The sequence below is a fragment of the Orcinus orca genome, chromosome 4, assembly GCF_937001465.1.
Source record: "Orcinus orca chromosome 4, mOrcOrc1.1, whole genome shotgun sequence".
NCBI classification, from domain to species: Eukaryota; Metazoa; Chordata; class Mammalia; order Artiodactyla; family Delphinidae; genus Orcinus; species Orcinus orca.
Window position 1 is genome coordinate 15,934,318 of NC_064562.1, and position 19,443 is coordinate 15,953,760.

The 19,443-nt window shown below is 37.7% G+C and overlaps 1 protein-coding gene across 2 annotated transcripts in view; it reads right to left on the reverse strand.

Moving 5' to 3' along the window:
- Positions 1–19,443, reverse strand: part of UNC5C (unc-5 netrin receptor C) — a 393,266-nt gene that overhangs the window by 147,281 nt on the left and 226,542 nt on the right. For both annotated transcript variants that reach the window (XM_012535635.3, XM_004276993.4), the window contains exon 2: positions 11,636–11,857. In XM_012535635.3, coding sequence (XP_012391089.1) covers positions 11,636–11,857 — 222 coding nt within the window. The remainder of the gene's footprint in view (positions 1–11,635; positions 11,858–19,443) is intronic.

Genomic DNA, 19,443 nt, shown 5'->3' on the forward strand with positions numbered 1-19,443 from the left:
GCTAGAAGAGACAAGGAACAGATTTTCCTCCAGAGTCCCCAGAAGGAGTGTGACTCTGCTGGATTTCAGACTTCTAGTCTCCAAAACTGGAAGAGAATAAATTTCTGTTGTTTTAAGCTACGAATTTCATAGTAATTTATTGTGGCAGCCCTCAGAACCTAATACAGTGACTAAGGGCATTTATTCTCTGTCTGTACATTCAAAGAGTAGACTCAAGAATCTGACAGAGCAAAAAGGTGAGGAAAAGCTGTCTGCCACGCAGTGTTTTTCTGGTTTCACAAATGCCCCATGGGATGGGTGTGGGGAGGTAGCCTTTTAGTCACTAATGTCATTTCAAACAGAGGGCATCATTGTCTAGAATCATCAAGGCTGTAGCTATAAAAAGAGGCATGTCATTCATTCCCTGCCATTCCTGGAACTGCCTTGTACAGAACATTCCCCTGGGTTTTTCCAGCTAAATTTTAATTCACTCAAGCGCTGGAGTTCCCCCCTCTTCCGTCAGGAGGCTGCTATCTCTCAGCCTGAGAAGTTTAATAGGCAGAGACAGGCGAAAGGATATTGAAGAAAGCAGGGGCTCTCTACCATGTAACTCTATACCATGGAAATATCAAGGGGTTTCACAAATTTATTCTCATAATGAAAGGAGAACCCAAGCAAACAGTAAAGCATACTCTTTTCCACTCTCTCTTTTCCCTCCTCTATTTTGACCTCTCTAGACTGTGATCTCCTTAAGTGCATCAGGTCTTAGTTTTATCTCTACTTACAGCACCAAGTAAAGTATCTGGGTCATGGTTTTTGAATAGAAAGTCTATGTACTTCCTCTATGCTGCATTTTCACAGCAGTGTCTCAACAGTTTTCAAGCCTGGTTGTACATTAGCATTGCTAGTGAGCTTAAAACAAGCAGACAGACAAAGAAAAAGCTATGCCCTGTTCCCAATTAAACCATTCTCTCTGGGGGTGAGGCCAGGACATACGTATTTTCAAAAATCTCCCACTGATGATTGTCAAATGCAGCCACAGGGTTGACAGCAAATGCCTTAATATTTCCTTGCTGCTCTTGCTTTCATGTTCTTGGAGATTTCTTCCGAAACAGATTTCAAAAATCAGGTTAAGCCCTCAATGAAATTAGGAATGAGTCTAAGACTTCCCTAACCTGAATTGTTTTTCATTGCTAGATATTATACTTCCTACATGCTGTGCTTGCTTTTTTGCCAGACCCTGATATTCTGCTAGCTGTAGTTCTCATGTTTTATATGCTGGTTTTGTATCTCCAAATAGTGCTTTTCAGAGGAACTGGCAAGACTGGTTATTTCAACAGGCATCCCCAAGAGGGCTCCGAAAATCCCTAGCTAAGGGATGATTCTGGATTGACGAAATTAGGGGGAGAAGACTAAAGAATCCAGAGCAAGTAAAGGCTTCACCCCTCAAATTTCAGCATTAGATTATTCATTGATTGCAATATTTTTTTAACTAAAAACTTATCTGTTCCATTTTTTAAGATGCCCCAAAAACGTGGGGTGAGGAGGGAGAAAATTTTGAGCCAAGTATTGGGAGAATATTGAATAGGAAGATTTAGTGATAGATACAGAGCCTCAAACAGAATGGATAACAATTCCTGACATCACAACATAAGAAGGACAATAACCTGGGTCGTTATTGCATAATTATCAACCAGGTTTATTTATATTTAGCATAATAGGTACAGACACCAAAAAAGAACATTTAAATTTGGAGAGAAAGGCATGCTCTTTAGGAAGCTAACCCTCTTTTTTAAGCTGAAATTGTTCTCAAACTTCCTTAAATAAGATGATAAATCCATTTCATATTATAATCTGGAACTCTGTTAAGTATGTTCCTTCCCATGAAAATAAAGAACAAGAAACTCTCTTTAAAACCCTTACATAGGGCTTCCCTGGTGGCACAGTGGTTGAGAGTCCGCCTGCCGATGCAGGGGACACAGGTTCGTGCCCCGGTCCGGGAAGATGCCACACGCCACGGAGCGGCTGGGCCCATGAGCCATGGCCGCTGAGCCTGTGCATCCGGAGCCTGTGCTCCGCAACGGGAGAGGCCACAACAGTGAGAGGCCCGCGTACCGCAAAACAAAAACAAAAACAAAAACAAACAAACAAACAAAACCCTTACATATTTTAGCCAAACATTAGATTAAAAATACATTATGACTTTTAACACTTGTGCTATTCTCACCTTGAAGTGGGCATATTAAAACTCTAAGCCACGGCATATGCATGGTTGCTGGGCACATGGCAAAATTGCTATAGCAACACAGTCACTAGTTGTGCTCCTGAAATGCCCTGTTTGGGTAGCAAGTAATCTAGTGAAGAATGGTTCTTGGACTCCTGTTCCTTATTGTAGTCTCTGTATGAGCCTAGGGGTGGGTAGCATTTGATCTTCTCTTCTCAAAATTTAGAAAGGCACACACACAAACACACTCACACAAATATACATATGTATGTCCTTACATATCAACTTATATGCATATTCTTGATTACACTGTATTAATCAATGCTTTCATCTTAATGGTAGGAAGAGAAAGGAGTAATGCATTACAAGTAACCTTGCCCTAAGTGTTATCTGGCAAGGGAGAATTCCTTTGTGTTCATTACATTAAAAACTCTCGCTGTATATAATTTTAGAAAATTTCTGTTTTCCTCTAATGAAACACAGCTAGCTAAAACTGCATTGAAAGATGTGATGTGTTCTTGCCTTTACTTTAATCATGTTCTTACCCTACAATCATGTTTAATACAATCATGTATTAAAAAATACATGGTGTTACATTTTTCTATACAGTATGTAATTCAATTCTTAAAAATCTTCCCCATGGGATAAAACTGAATTAAAATTATATAGTTCTGTAAATATGGTGTAGTCAGGGTGTTTTGCATGCAGTATGTACAGAATCTATAATATTGATGTTTGCAAATATTGGAATTATAAAACACACAACAACAATAAAAACTTCATGACAATGACATATTAGAAACAAAAGGAATCCAAATGTGTAGCCCCCAATTTTTCAAGTACTCACTTCTGTTTGTAAGTTAGGAAAAGAATGGAAACAAAAGCCAGCTTTATATACAGTGAGAGCCCAAATCACTCAGCTAGCCAAGGCTATTTTCATGCTAGAATGGAATGAAAGCAACTAAAATCCAAGTTCTAGAACTCCAATCCAACCAACTTTTGTAATTGCAGCTGGGATATGTTGGCCATGTGAACTCAGGTGTTTAAAAAAAACGTCGATGTGAAATTAGGATAAATCAATTGTGAGCACTAAAAAATGAAGAATATGAAAAAGTATATATTTCGGGATAATTAATATTCTGTTATCACTAACTGGTAACTAGTTTCTTGCCAAGTTACCTGATTGACTCAGTGGAAAAGCCTTAATGTACTACATGGATCCTTGACAGTTTTCTATTTTTATTTTGGGGCTAGCCTCATACCAAAAAGAAAAATTGTTAGTTTCTAGTATTGAAAGAAGGACCTTTGAGAAGGAAATCAAATAAATAATTGATTTATATTCCGGAATCATTTATCTTCATTGGCAGACAAACATATTACAAATATAAGGCTCTATCTTGCAAAACTCCCACTGAATTACATAACAAAATATGGAATAAAGTTCAAATAGGGCTTCCAAATTTTATGCATCATTCACTAAAATTTAAACAAAGCCCACCGAACTTCCTTTAGAAAATATTAATTCTATTAATGAGAACTAAGTTTACAGTAATTATTTTGCATGGAGAATAACAACTGGTCTGAAAATTGTGTGTATTTAATGTGTAAAGTAACTACTCTTATAGAAGATTATGCTTTGTGCATTTCTCAAATTACCTATTTACGAAGTATTCCAAATAAAAACATCATTAGTTTGTATCACTACATTTCAGTTACCCAAATTTAGTAGGATGAATGGCTACAATCTCACAAACTTTTATTCATCATCTCTTGTGCTTAATGCCATATGTTATAAACTACAAAAGGCAAAGCTTTACAAAACACAGGCCCTACCATACCATTCCAATCTAGTTGAAGAGACAGAGATTTTATATATATCATAAATAACATGATATTGAATTACAAGAAACTGCCATTTTTGTACCTCAAAAATGACTGAATATTGATAACTTCTTATGTATAATACACATATACATTTCACATTTATGAGTATAATGAAAATGGAAGCACACATAAGTGAAATGCGGACATGTTTATGCTATGACTTGGGGTTTTATAGAAGGATTCACCTATGATATTGCTTTTGAGATACTTCTTTAAGAATGAGTAGGATTTTTGGGGTTTCCCTGGTGGCACAGGTTGAGAGTCCGCCTGCCGATGCAGGGGACACGGGTTCGTGTCCCGGTCCGGGAAGATCCCACATGCCGCAGAGCGGCTAGGCCCGTGGGCCATGGCCGCTGGGCCTACGCGTCCGGAGCCTGTGCTCCGCAACGGGAGAGGCCACAACAGGGAGGGAGAGCCCCGCGTACCGCAAAAAAAAAAAAAAAAATGAGTAGGATTTTAACAGAGGTAGGATGGAGGAAAGTATGGTATAAAGAAACATTATTTCATACAACACACATTTATTGAGCACCTACTAAGAACCCAACACCAAGTTAAGCATGGAGCTAGATAGCAAAAAAGATAGACATAATCCCTGAATTCATGGAGCTTACTCTTCAGCTCATAATGCTTAGACTGAAGAGGAGAGAGAACTTGGGAAAGGAGAAGTGATAACTGTCCCTTTCAAATAACTAAAATTAGGAATAGGCCAGGAGATGACCAGACCTATTTCCTAAAGTTCCATATGACAAAAGTAGCACCATTAAGTCATGATAACAGAAAACTGATTATGCTCACTTTAATATAATTGAATGAGAAGCATGCCAATAATTCATTGAGTTTAAATGACTGTTACAGTCTCACAGCTTAAACCTTCTAGGATCCTAAGACACAAAAGTGTAGAGTATTTGCATTCATTTAATAAAATTTAAACAAATCTTACATAATTTCCCTTTGAAAATGTATGAGCAGCATTTTCTAAACCATGTCTTGGTGTGACATTAAGTTCTCATGATATTTTAACAGAGGTTCTGAGAAAAAGAGTTCAGCTACCAAACAATATGAGGTTAAAAAATATTTTTCCACTTCTGGGACCTTCCTGGGACTTCTACATGCAAATATACTTTATATTTTCTCCAAAAGAGTAATATAATTATTGCAGTGTTTCCGAAATTATTTGACCACAAAGATTTTTGTTTGTTTCCTTTTTGTTTTTTTCCCAAATAGCACTTATAAGACACTGGTGGTTCACTGAACACAGTTTAAGAGGAAAAACCAAACTGGCCTAGCATACGGAGCATGCGGTGGGGGAGAAACTATTAAAATAAGGCTAGAAAGTTTGATTAAGAACAGACTGTACTGAAGCTTTTGAATATATGACCAAGGAGGATATGCTTTATTCCATGGACAAAGGAAAGACATATATTTTAAGAAATGGAATGATATAAACACTTGGGCCTGTTCTTTAGGCCTATAACTACCTGGAGAATTAATTGCTGAGGAGAAAGGCTGACACCAAGAAAGTGTAGGAGGCTATTTAAATAATCTAAGAGGTATATAATTAAGGCCTATACTAGGGGAGTAGCATCAAGAATTAAAAACAGAAGGATGTTTTATGGGAGAATTCTGAGAAGGAATTAGCAGTATTTGATGATCACTTTGGCTACTGAAAGAAGGGATAAAGCTGAGATTTCTGTTTTTGCTGATGGAATGGAAAAAGAGGTATCTAAAATAGGAAGACAAGAGGACAAAGAATTTCAACTGTGCCACTCTTGTAACAAATAGGGATCTGACTGAGCACAATATATTTTTTAAAAGCTCTGTCTTGAGTAAAGGCAATTTACTTTAATTTGTATCCAAGTATAGTTTCTCTTCATCAATTTCTTTTTTTTCTGTTAAGGCTCACCTGTTGCTCACCAATTGAAATTCTTTCCAATTTTGCTATTTGCCCAAATGTTAAATACCTTCACAAATAAAAATAATCAAATCCTAATGAGCACTATCTTAATTATTAAAGAACCACAAAGGGTCACATATGAAAAACTTGACACAAGGCAAGAAGGGAGATGAATACCATGAAAGATAAATGTTTAGCTGACATTTGGAACCAGATTTCCTTTCCTGAGAAAAGGGATAATTGTATTACATAGCTCTTTTTTTAGCTCAATTTAGTTATGTGTTCAAAGTTATGGTAGAATTTAGGGAGACACTGACTACAGGGTCAAGAGCAGAGGCTTTGGAATCAGAGAACCCTGGGTTCTGAGCCTCAGTTTTCTCATTTGCAAAAGGAGAATCCCAAAATTATCTCATAAGATTGCTGTGATGACTAAATGTCATAATACATGACATTCAGTATAAAGCTCGGAACTCTCTGTGTTGGTCCTATTGATAATATTCTGCTATTGTGAGCAAAAAAGATGAAAAGGGAAAACCTAGGGTTTAGTAAAATTTCAAGCAACTGAGGTTTTCTAAACTCCCTTGGTTCTTCACAGAGGGGAAATATTTACTTTTCAATGGTGAATCTTAGGTACCATGGAAACAAGGGTTGAAAAGGCTTCAAGTAAATAGAAAGCAAGCAACCAAGCCTGAGCTTTTCGTAAAAATGTAACCATAAAATTTTGAGTAGATCAAAATTTCTTTGGAATCCTGAAAGGAACATGGGTACTTATTACTATATTATCAAATCAAGAGCTTCTCAACATCGAAAATTTCTAAACCGTCTAATATATGCTGCTTTCCACTTTTCTGTTTCTTAATATTACATATTTGCAAGAAATGCAAACGTGATTTAAATGATGGAAAAGCAAACAGTAACAGTAATGAATGATCTTTAATCAGTATATTTTATGATCAATGGTATATAGCTTTGCTCAGTGAATATAAATAATCATTTACTTAATACTTCAGAGCAAGAGAGCATATTAAAAGGAAGAATTTTGTGAATTGGAGAGAAACTTTTGTTCTTTTTTGTTTTGTTATTTTGTAGTTTTTTAATTAAAACGTACTTCTGATGGAGATTTTACTGAATGCAGTTGATTTTTCTTAGTTGCAAGGCAATGTACCTGATTGCCACATGCTTCCAGATATCATTATTCTAAGGTAGAGGGACCTATAAAAACAAACTTTTTGCAATGACTTCTCTCTGTCCTATCATCTAAGAACCAATCTGATTTTTAAAATGCCAAGAAAATTTCTCTAATTTGTGATATATTTCAAGACAATGTATCCTAACATTTCTTGATATTAAGAATCACTAAGGCCCATAACAAAACAATACTCAGACTGTATTAAATAAAGAGTTGAGCACCAAAGTTGCAGGTGAATCTAACTTCAGAGGAAAAAAACCCCCAAACCGAGCAGTTCAATTCCATTCACACTGTTCTGGTCTCACAGGAAAGCAAAGAGCTCTAATATGAGGCCTACAAACCCCCCCACTTCCAGTAGTTGTACAGATTGGAGATTTATGATAACAGGCAAAAAGACGCAATGAAGTAGTTTGGGCTTTTAAAATTCAGGTTTCATTATCTATCAAGAAAATAAAATGTTCACAGGATTGAACAAAAATCAAACAATAAAAGAAGTATCTTACTGCCCCAGATTCTGACCTGTCAACTGCTTGTATGTTTTTCAAAAAAATCCCAATGCATAGACAAATACATGTGCATTCTCTTTTTTCCATAATAAGGACATATTGCACACAATGTTCTGTACTTTGGTTTTCATTTCATATTTTATCTGAGAGATTTTTCTACAGCTTCACATATGGAGAAACCTCACTGTTTTACAAAGCAGCACAGTATTCCATCCTAGACTTGATCAGCCCTTGATATGCTAACTGCAACAAGGGTGCAATGGACCACCTTTCACACAAGTCTTTGTGCTCATTAGGAATTTTATTTTTAGATAGTTCCTAAACTTGTAGTTACTGAGTGAAAGAGTGTATACATTTAAATATTGATAGGTATTTTCAAATTGATCTTCAAAAAGATTACATCAATTTGCAACCTCATCAACAAAGTATGAAATACCCCTATCCCACTCCTTCATCAACACTGTATACTAAGAACTGTTCTGATCTTGACAACATTTTCTTAGATGCGTATTTACCATTTACATTTCTTTTCCTATACCTCCATTTTGAAACTCTGCTCAATTTTTTATACTGGGTTGCAGATCTTTTTCTTAACATATTTTAAGAGCTAGTAATATATTAATTAAATTAGCCCTTTGATTAGTATATATCTGTCCCTTGGTTTTTGTGCTTTTCTTGCTTTATTTAAATTTAATAATGCTTTTTCAAAAAATAATGTTTTCTTATAAAGCTTCTGGATTTTGTCTTCATTAAAAAAGCTTTGATCACCATTGAAACCAAACAACCAACCAAAAAACTGCCAAAATTTTCTCCTAGTGACGATGGTGATGACTACCAATGACAACAATGATGACAGTGATGATGATAATGATGATGATGTTAAGCCCTAACATCTAGAATTTATTTTATTCTAAAGAATGATCTAGAACTCAAGCTTTATTTATTTATTTATTACTTTTCTAACTGCCTACGTTGTGGGTTTAAAAATCATCTTCAACATATTGTAAGATGCCTTAGATTTTATTTCCTAGTTTCTATTTTGGTCCTTTAATCTGTGTATCTTATTCTTTGCTATGATCAAACTTCTTTAGCCTTATAATACACTTATAAAAACCTGGTATTTCCTTATTATGCTACTATTTTATAATTCTTCCAGCTATTTACACAAATTATTTTTCATACAATGTTGGCGACTTTATGGATTCATTTACAAATAGCAAACATTTAAAAATATTGTCTTTCTATCTAAGAACAAGATATGTCTTTCTATTTATTCAAGTCATTCTATTTTTTTTGGTCTCTGAGTAGATTTTTTTTTTTGCGGTACGCGGGCCTCTCACTGTTGTGGCCTCTCCCGTTGTGGAGCACAGGCTCCGGATGTGCAGGCTCAGCGGCCATGGCTCACGGGCCCAGCCACTCCGCGGCATGTGGGATCTTCCCAGACCAGGGCACGAACCTGTGTCCCCTGCATCGGCAGGCAGACCCTCAACCACTGCGCTACCAGGGAAGCCCTAGATTTTTATATTCTTCTAAAATTCTACAAATTTCTTGATAGCTTTCTATCTACATTTTTTACATTGTTATTGTAAATTATGTTATTTTATTCCATTATCATTTGAATCGACTGTACTTAGAAAAGTTGATGGGTTATGTATATCTTTTATCAGCCACTTTTCTATATTCTCTTAATGTTTTTTCAATTTTTTCCTACGAAACTGCATAAGTTTTCCAGACCTACAGAATCATATTTGTCCAAATGATAGTTTTCAACTTGCTTTATAATTTTTATGTTTTTCAATTATTTGTCTTGTCTAATTGCATTGGCTAGTGTATTAAGAACAATACCAAATAATACTAGTATCTGTGGGTATCTCTGTCTTTTTCCTAAATCTAAAGGTAATCATTCCCCTGGATGCTCACTATCTTGTACAGTTTTGCATCAAAACAAAAGACAACAAAAATGTATGTTGTGTTCCACTCCAAATATGAATACTATGCAAGTATTAGGGCTGATAAGTCTTTCCTTAGCTCTACTCTATTCCCTTCTGAACTTGAAACATGCCATATATTTTCATTTATAGTTGCTTTAAGAAGTATTTTTAATCATTGGTATATGCAATAGTAATTAATTTTATGTGGAAATAGTAAAAAAATATAATGCTTTATGGAGAGGAAATGTCTTTTAAAAAGAAAATAAAAATACACACACACACACAAACACATACACACACACACATTACCAAGATAGCATAAAGCTGCTAGAGGTGCTCCATATCAGAGCACTTTTGTCTTTATTTACAACCTTCCTATAAAAGCTTTTTCATTAATCTAGTAAAGACAAGCCTAAGTATGTTTATGACTCTCATTTTAGTTTTGTGATTTCTTTCTTTTCCTCTTACTATTAAAATGTGTGTGTTTGAAATCTTTACAAATAAATGAGCTGAAACAAATAAAACTCAATTCACGAGATTTTGAAGACATCTGGTGGAGTTATTTACTGAGTAATTAGACCAAGAGGTGTAACAGACCAATTCCCTGAAGGAAGAGACCATACAGTTGGATACCCAGTTATTTCTATAGTCATCAGCTTTCATGCAGTGAGCATATTGATTCACAAATTGACAATTATGTAGAGCTGCCACCTGATTTTCTAAGACCATTTGTGTTACATAAGTATATGTCTCGCATGCATTTTTTTTTTAAAGATGCCTCTTCTCAGGCTTCTCATAGTCTGTTATATTTATGCTCCATCACCTAATAGCTCTTTATTATTAGAGACACTGAAAGCAGATTTCCTTCAAATGCTGGTCACTGCTTGCCCCTCATTAACCAACATTTGGATGCAAATATGAATTAATTACAATTGAATTTTGAAAACATGTATCCATTTTGGTACGTAGAGATATTTATGAAAGAAAATGAAGATATTTAAATGCTTTCACTTTTATCATATTTGTCACTATTTAGCTTGGACATATTGATCAATAAAGTCTTAATTTTTAAAATACATGTCAATGTAAAATCATAGATCTAGAAGGGATGTGAAAGTTCAAATTGTTATTCTTCCTACTGGAGACCAAAAAATGTTGAATCTCTATAGAAAGATATATATCTTTTAAGTTTAAAATAACTCTAGGGGTTTCCAGAACTATCTTAACTTACCCATTGTGGAATAAAGATTTCCTATCAAGAAAGTTTCCTTTATAGCCAGTGTAAATCCCACCGTTTATTAAGATCTACTTCATCCTCTTTGCCTTTAGTATTTTACTATTAAGAATGATGTTTACAGAGCAATAAAGTTTTAACAATGCCAGAAGCAAAGCTACTCTGATGAAGATCCACCCAGATGGAGTCTACACCCAAAACTTCTCTTTGTGGATCCCACAATATCACTATTCTCAATCACTCTTGATTTAACTTTAGCCAAGAATTAGGTAATTAGGATTCATTTTTAGATGTAAGTTAAAGGTACAGAATATTTTGAGTCTACAATGTTTACAAATTGTTTAAAAATATATAAGGGGAAACAATGCATGGAAATTAACATTTGACAGTCATGTAAACATCTACAATTTATCCTTAATTGAACATGTTCCTCAATCCCAGGATATTTAGACCTGACACCAGACTTGACACACAAGTGAAATTCAAGGTCATCTTTTACTGGGGTATTTATTTACCATAATTCAGTCTATTCGCTCTCATTATTTATCTTCTTAAGCATGAACCACGCCTTAATTCTATGCAGTCTAACAGGAATCAAATCAAGATTTACTCATCACGTTTTACTTTGCAATGCATAGAAAGAGATCACCAAATCTTAACCAAACTGATTTAAAACTTTTTACCAAAGGATAGTAATTCTATTTTCAATTTCAATACTTGAAAGAACAATATGACAACATGCCAAAGTAGTAAGTGAATCCTAAACAGCAGTCCAAATGCAATGGAAAACTCACCAGAGGTTTCGTCTACCCTTTCATCTACTATGTGGTCTTTCTGATGAACCCATTCACTATTGCACTTGAAGTAGATCTGGGTGGCAGGACTGGCTTTACAATACAGGTTCACAGGCTTATTCTTCACAATATAAGCTTCTTCAGGCTCAATAAGGAAATGTGGCAGAGGCTCAGGTGGATCAGACGGAAAGGTTTCTGGGAGTTCATGAAAAAAGTCGTCCTCTGGTAAAACAAGAAGAAAGTGAAAAATGTTCAAAACATTGTAGCCATTTTCTTTTCACTTGCTACTCTTTCAAAAATAATGAAACTGTGGGTATTCATTAGTCAAATCCATTTCACCTGCCTTCATTAATCAAGGTCTACAAAAGACTTGCATGTCCTCCAAGAGCACCTCACCTAAACAATAAGATGTTTGCTTGAGTCATTTTCTAGGAACTTGGAGTTAGCTGTGTCTACTCTGAGCTAAGCTGGTTAAAACTGGATAGGACCACTGACCCTTCAACTGGGCACACGTGAGTGTACACTGGGTGATCTTTTTTTTTTTTTTTTTTTTGTGGTACGTGGGTCTCTCATTGTGGTGGCCTCTCCTGTTGCGGAGCACAGGCTCCGGACGCGCAGGCTCAGCGGCCATGGCTCACTGGCCCAGCCGCTCCGCGGCATGTGGGATCTTCCCGGACTGGGGCACGAACCCGTGTCCCCTGCATCAGCAGGCAGACTCTCAACCACTGCGCCACCAGGGAAGCCCAGGCCTTCATTTTTGAGTGAACAGAAGCCTGTAGATGAGTTACGCCTGTGTGGAACAACAATTACTGCATCTTTTTCCAATCACTCTTCCCCATGCTCCCCATGCCTTAGACCACCCTGTTTCTTTATTTTTCCTCATAAATACCCCCAAGCCCTTGCCTTTGTGGAAGTGCTTCTGAGACTTATTCCTAATTTCCTTACTTGGCTGCCTTGTGAATAAATCCTCTCTTTCCTGCAAACCAAGGCATCTCTGCATTTTGACTTGCTGCATATTGGGCAAACAAACCTGGTTGGATAACAATAATGATTCCTATATCATCTAGTTAAGTAATTTGAGGGCCTGCTATGAACCAGGCAGTATGTTGACTGGTTGTTCAATTAAGGATTTAGATGATTATTCTCATTTTTACACATGGCAAAACTCAACATCCAGGAGGATACCTGATCCCAGTTCTGCTATTTACTACCTGAAAACTCAGGTGGTAAATAGCTAAACTGGGATCAGAACCCAGTTTTGTCACCATAGAAAACTGTGATATTCCCAACATAGCACTGCACCTCCCACTACACTGTGTTAGCCTTGAGAGCTGACAAAAGCAAGAGGAACTTCATTAGAAAAATTTATTTGAAAAGTATAAGGCTCGACCTTCAAGATGGCGGAAGAGTAAGACATGAAAACCACCTTCCCCCCGCACAAATACATCAGAAATACGTCTAGATGTGGAACAATTCCTACAGAACACCTACTGAATGCTGGCAGAAGACCTCAGACATCCCAAAAGGCAAGAAACTCCCTAAGTACCTGGGTAGGGCAAAAGAAAAAAGAATAAACAGAGACAAAAGAATAGGGACGGGACCTGCACCAGTGGGAGGGAGCTGTGAAGGAGGAAAGGTTTCCACACACTAGGAAGCCCCTTTGCGGGCAGAGACTGCGAGTGGTGGAAGGGGGAAGCTTTGGAGCCGCGGAGGAGAGCGCAGCAACAGGGGTGCGGAGGGCAAAGCGGGGAGATTCCCGCACAGAGGATCGGGGCCGACTGGCACTCACCAGCCTGAGAGGCTTGTCTGCTCACCTGCCAGGGCGGGCGGGGCTGGGAGCTGAGGCTCAGGCTTCAGTCGGATCCCATGGAGAGGACTGGGGTTGGCAGCGTGAACACAGCCTGCAGGGGGTTAGTGAGCCAGGGCTAGCCAGGAGGGAGTCCGGGAAAAGTCTGGAGCTGCCGAAGAGGCAAGAGACTTTTTCTTCCCTCTTTGTTTCCTGGTGCGTGAGGAGAGGGGATTAAGAGCGCTGCTTAAAGGAGCTCCAGAGACGAGCGCGAGCTGCGGCTATCAGCGTGGACCCCAGAGACGGGCATGAGACGTTAAGGCTGCTGCTGCCGCCACCAAGAAGCCTGTGTGCGAGCACAGGTCACTATCCACACCTCCCTTCTGGGGAGCCTGTGCAGCCCGCCACCGCCAGGGTCCCGTGAACCAGGGACAACTTCCCCGGGAGAACGCACGGCGCGCCTCATGCTGGTTCAACGTCATGCCGGCCTCTGCCGCTGCAGGCTCGCCCCGCATCCGTGCCCCCACTCCCGCCTGGCTGGAGTGAGCCAGAGCCCCCGAATCAGCGGCTCCTTTAACCCCGTCCTGTCTGAGCGAAGAACAGATGCCCTCAGGCGACCTACACGCAGAGGCGGGTTCAGATCCAAAGCTGAATCCCAGGAACTGTGTGAACAAAGAAGAGAGGGAAATCTCTCCCTGCAGCCTCAGGAGTAGTGGATTAAATGTCCACAATCAACTTGATGTACCCTACATCTGCAGAATACCTGAATAGACAATGAATCATCCCAAAATTGAGGCAGTGGACTTTGGGAGCAATGATATATATTTTTTTCCTTTTTGTCTTTTTGTAAGTGTGTATGTGTATGCTTCTTTGTGTGATTTGGTCTGTATAGCTCTGCCCTTATTTTCTTTTTTTTTGGTTTATTTTTGTTATTCTTTTAGTATAGTTTTTAGCGCTTGTTACCATGGTAGATTTGTGTTTTGGTTTAGTTGCTCTCTTCTTTCTTTCTTTTCTTTTTTTAAATTACATTTTAATTTTTTTTACTTTTACTAACATTATTTTATTTTGTTTTTTTCTTTCTTTCTTAATTTCTTTTTGCTCCCTTTTCTTTTGAGCCATGTGGCTGACAGGGTCTTGGTGCTCTGGCCGGATGTCACACCTCGGCCTCTGAGGTGGCAGAGCCAAGTTCAGGACATCGGTCCACCAGAGACCTCCTGGCTCCACGTAATATCAAAAGGTGAAAGCTCTCCGAGAGTTCTCCGTCTCAATTCTAAGACCCAGCTCCACCTAACGACCAGAAAGCTGCAGTGCTGGACACCCCATGCCAAACAACTAGCAAGACAGGAACACAACACCACCCATTAGCAGAGAGGCTGCCTAAAAGCATAATTAGGTCACAGACACCCCAAAACACACCACCGGACGTGGTCCTGTCCACCAGAAAGACAAGATCCAGCCTAATCCACCAGACCACAGGCACTAGTACGCTGCACGATGAAGCCTACAAAACCCATTGAACCAACCATAGCCACTGGGGGCAGACACCAAAAACAACAGGAACTACAAACCTATAGCCTGTGAAAAGGAGACCCCAAACACAGTAAGTTAAGCAAAATGAGAAGACAGAGAAACACACAGCAGATGAAGGAGCAAGGTAAAAACCCACCAGACTAAACAAATGAAGAGGAAATAGGCAGTCTACCTGAAAAAGAATTCAGAGTAGTGATAGTAAAGATGATCCAAAATTCTGGAAATAGAATGGAGAAAATACAAGAAACGTTTAACAAGGACCTAGAAGAATTAATGAGCAAACAATGATGAACAACACAATAAATGAAATTAAAAATTCTCTAGAAGGAAACAATAGCAGAATAACTGATGCAGAAGAACGGATAAGTGACCTGTTAGATAAAATAGTGGAAATGACTACTGCAGAGCAGAATAAAGAAAATAAAGAATTGAGGACAGTTTAAGAGACGTCTGGGACAACAATTAAATGCACCAACAGTTGAATTATAGGGGTCCCAGAAAAAGAAGACAAAAAGAAAGGGACTGAGAAAATATTTGAAGAGATCATAGTTGAAAACTTCCCTAATATGGGAAAGGAAATAGTCACTCAACTCCAGGAAGCACAGAGAGTCCCATACAGGATAAAGCCAAGGAGAAACATGCCAAGACACTTATTAATCAGACTATCAAAAATTAAATACACAGAAAAAATATTAAAAGCAGTAAGGGAAAAACAACAAATGACATACAAGGGAATCCCCATAAGGTTAACAGCTGATCTTTCAGCAGAAACTATTCAAGCCAGAAGGGAGTGGCAGGACATATTTAAAGTGATGAAAGGGGAAAATCTAAAACCAAGATTACTCTGTGCAACAAGGATCTCACTCAGATTCGATGGAGAAATAAAAACCTTTAGAGACAAGCAAAAGCTAGGAGAATTAAGCACCACCAAACCAGCTTTACAACAAATGCTAAAGTAACTTCTCTAGGCAGGAAACACAAGAGAAGGAAAAGATCTACAATAACAAACCCAACAATTAAGAAAATGGTCATAGGAATATACATATCAATAATTACCTTAAATGTAAATGGATTAAATGCTCCAACCAAACGACATAAACTGGTTAAATGGACAGAAAAACAAGACCCATATAAATGCTGTTACAAAAGACCCACTTCAGACCTAGGGACACATACAGACAGAAAGTGAGGGGATGGAAAAAGATATTCCATGCAAATGGAAATCAAAATAACACTGGAGTAGCAATTCTCATATTAGACAAAACAGACTTTAAAATAAAGACTATTACAAGAGACAAAGAAGGGCACTACATAATGATCAAGAGATCAATTCAAGAAGAAGAAATAACAATTTTAAATATTTAGGCACCCAACATAGGAGCACCTCAAACCATAAGGCAAATGCTAACAGCCATAAAAGGGGAAATTGACAGTAACACAATCATAGTAGGGGACTTTAACATCCCACTTTTACCACTGGACAGATCATCCAAAATGAAAAGAAATAAGGAAATACAAGCTTTAAATGACACATTAAACAAGATGGACTTAACTGATATTTATAGAACATTCCATCCAAAAATAACAGAATACACTTTCTTCTCAAGTGTTCATGGAATGTTTTCCAGGATAGACCATATCCTGGGTCACAAATCAAGCCTTGGTAAATTTAAGAAAATTGAAATCATATCAAGCATCTTTTCCGACTGCAGTGCTATGAAACTAGATATCAATTACAGGAAAAAACCTGTAGAAAATACAAACACATGGAGGTTAAACAATATACTACATAATACCCAAGAGATCACTGAAGAAATCAAAGAGGAAACCAAAAAATACCTAGAAACAAATGACAATGAAAATAAGATGATCCAAAACCTATGGGATGCAACAAAAGCAGTTCTAAGGGGGAAGTTTATAGCAATACAATCCTACCTCAAGAAACAAGAAACACCTCAAATAAAAAACCTAACCTTACACCTAAAGCAATTAGAGAAAGAAGAACAAAAAAACCCCAAAGTTAGCAGAAGGAAGGAAATCATGAAGATCAGATCAGAAATAAATGAAAAAGAACTGAAGGAAACAGCAGCAAAGATCAATAAAACTAAAAGCTGGTTCTTTGAGAAGATAAACAAAATTGATAAACCATTAGCCAGACTCATCAAGAAAAACAGGGAGAAGACTTGGGCTTCCCTGGTGGCGCAGTGGTTGAGAGTTCACCTGCCGATGCAGGGGACGCGGGTTCGTGCCCCAGTCTGGGAAGATCCCACATGCCACAGAGCGGCTAGGCTCGTGAGGCCGCTGAGCCTGCACGTCTGGAGCCCGTGCTTCGCAACTGGAGAGGCCACAACAGTGAGAGGCCCACGTACGGCAAAAAACAACAACAACAAAAAAAAAAGGGAGAAGACTCAAATCAATACAATTAGAAATGAAAAAGGAGAAGTAACAACTGATACTGCAAAAATACAAAGGATCATAAGAGATTACTACAAGCAACTATAGGCCAATAAAATGGACAACCTGGAAGAAATGGACAAATTCTTAGAAAAGCACAACCTTCCAAGACTGAACCAGGAAGAAATAGAAAATATAAACAGACCAATCACAAGCACTGAAATTGAGACCGATGGCTTCACAGGCGAATTCTATCAAACATTTAGAGAAGAGCTAACACCTATACTTCTCAAACTCTTCCAAAATATAGCAGAGGGAGGAACACTCCAAAACTCATTCTATGAGGCCACCATCACCCTGTTACCAAAACCAGACGTCACAAAGAAAGAAAACAACAGGCCAATATCACTGATGAACATATATGCAAATATCCTCAACAAAGTACTACCATTCAGAATCCGACAGCACATTAAAAGGATCATACACCATGATCAAGTGGGGTTTATCCCAGGAATGCAAGGATTCTTCAATATATGCACATCAATCAATGTGATACACCATATTAACAAACTGAAGGAGAAAAACCATATGATTATCTCAATAGATGCAGAAAAAGCTTTCGACAAAATTCAATGCCCATTTATGATAAAAAACCCTCTAGAAAGTAGGTATAGAGGAAACTTACCTCAACATAATAAAGGCCATATATGACAAACCCACAACCAACATCGCTCTCAATGGTGAAAAACAAACCATTTCCACTAAGATCAGGAACAAGACAAGGTTGCCCACTCTCACCACTCTTATTCACCATAGTTTTGGAAGTTTTAGCCACAGCAATCAGAGAAGAAAAACAAATAAAAGGAACACAAACTGGAAAAGAAGAAGTAAAGCTGTCACTTTTTGCAGATGACATGATACTATACATAGAGAATCCTAACAATGCTACCAGAAAACTACTAGAGCTAATCCATGAATTCGGTAAAGTAGCAGGATACAAAATTAATGCACAGAAATCTCTTGCATTCCTATACACTAATGATGAAAAATCTGAAAGAGAAATTAAGGAAACACTTCCATTTACCACTGCAACAAAAAGAATAAAATACCTAGGAATAAACCTACCTAAGGAGACAAAAGACCTGCGTACAGAAGACTATAAGACACTGATGAAAGAAATTAAAGATGATATAAACAGATGTAGACATATACCATGTTCTTGGATTGGAAGAATCAACATTGTGAAAATGACTATACTACCCAAAGCAGTCTACAGATTCAAAGAAATCCTTATCAAACTACCAATGGCATTTTTTACATAACTAGAACAAAACTTTTCACAATTTGTATGGGAACACAAAAGACCCTGAATAGCCAAAGCAATCTTGAGAAAGAAAAACGGAGCTGGAGGAATCAGGATCCCAGATTTCAGATTATACTACAAAGCTATAGTAATATACTGGCACAAAAACAGACATGTTGATCAATGGAACAGGATAGAAAGCTCAGAAATAAACCCACACACATATGGAGAAAAGACAGCCTCTTCAATAAGTGGTGGTGGGAAAACTGGACAGCTATAAGTAAAAGAATGAAATTAGAACACTCCCTAACAACATACACAAAAATAAGCTCAAAATGGATTAAAGACCTAAATGTAAGGTCTGACACTATAAAACTCTTAGAGGAAAACATAGGCAGAACACTCTGACATAAATCACAGCAAGAATCCTTTTTGACCCACCTCCTAGGGAAATGGAAATAAAAAGAAAAATAAACAAATGGGACCTAATTAAACTTAAAAGCTTTTGCACAGCAAAGGAAATCATAAACAAGTTGAAAAGACAACCCTCAGAATGGGAGAAAATATTTCTAAATGAAGCAACTGACAAAGGATTAATCTCCAAAATTTATAAACAGCTCATGCAGCTCAGTATCAAAACAACAAACAACCCAATCCAAAAATGGGCAGAAGACCTAAATAGACATTTCTCCAAAGAAGGTATACAGATTGCCAACAAACACGTGAAAGAATGCTCAACATCACTAATCATTAGAGAAATGCAAATCAAAACTACAATAAGGTATCACCTCACAC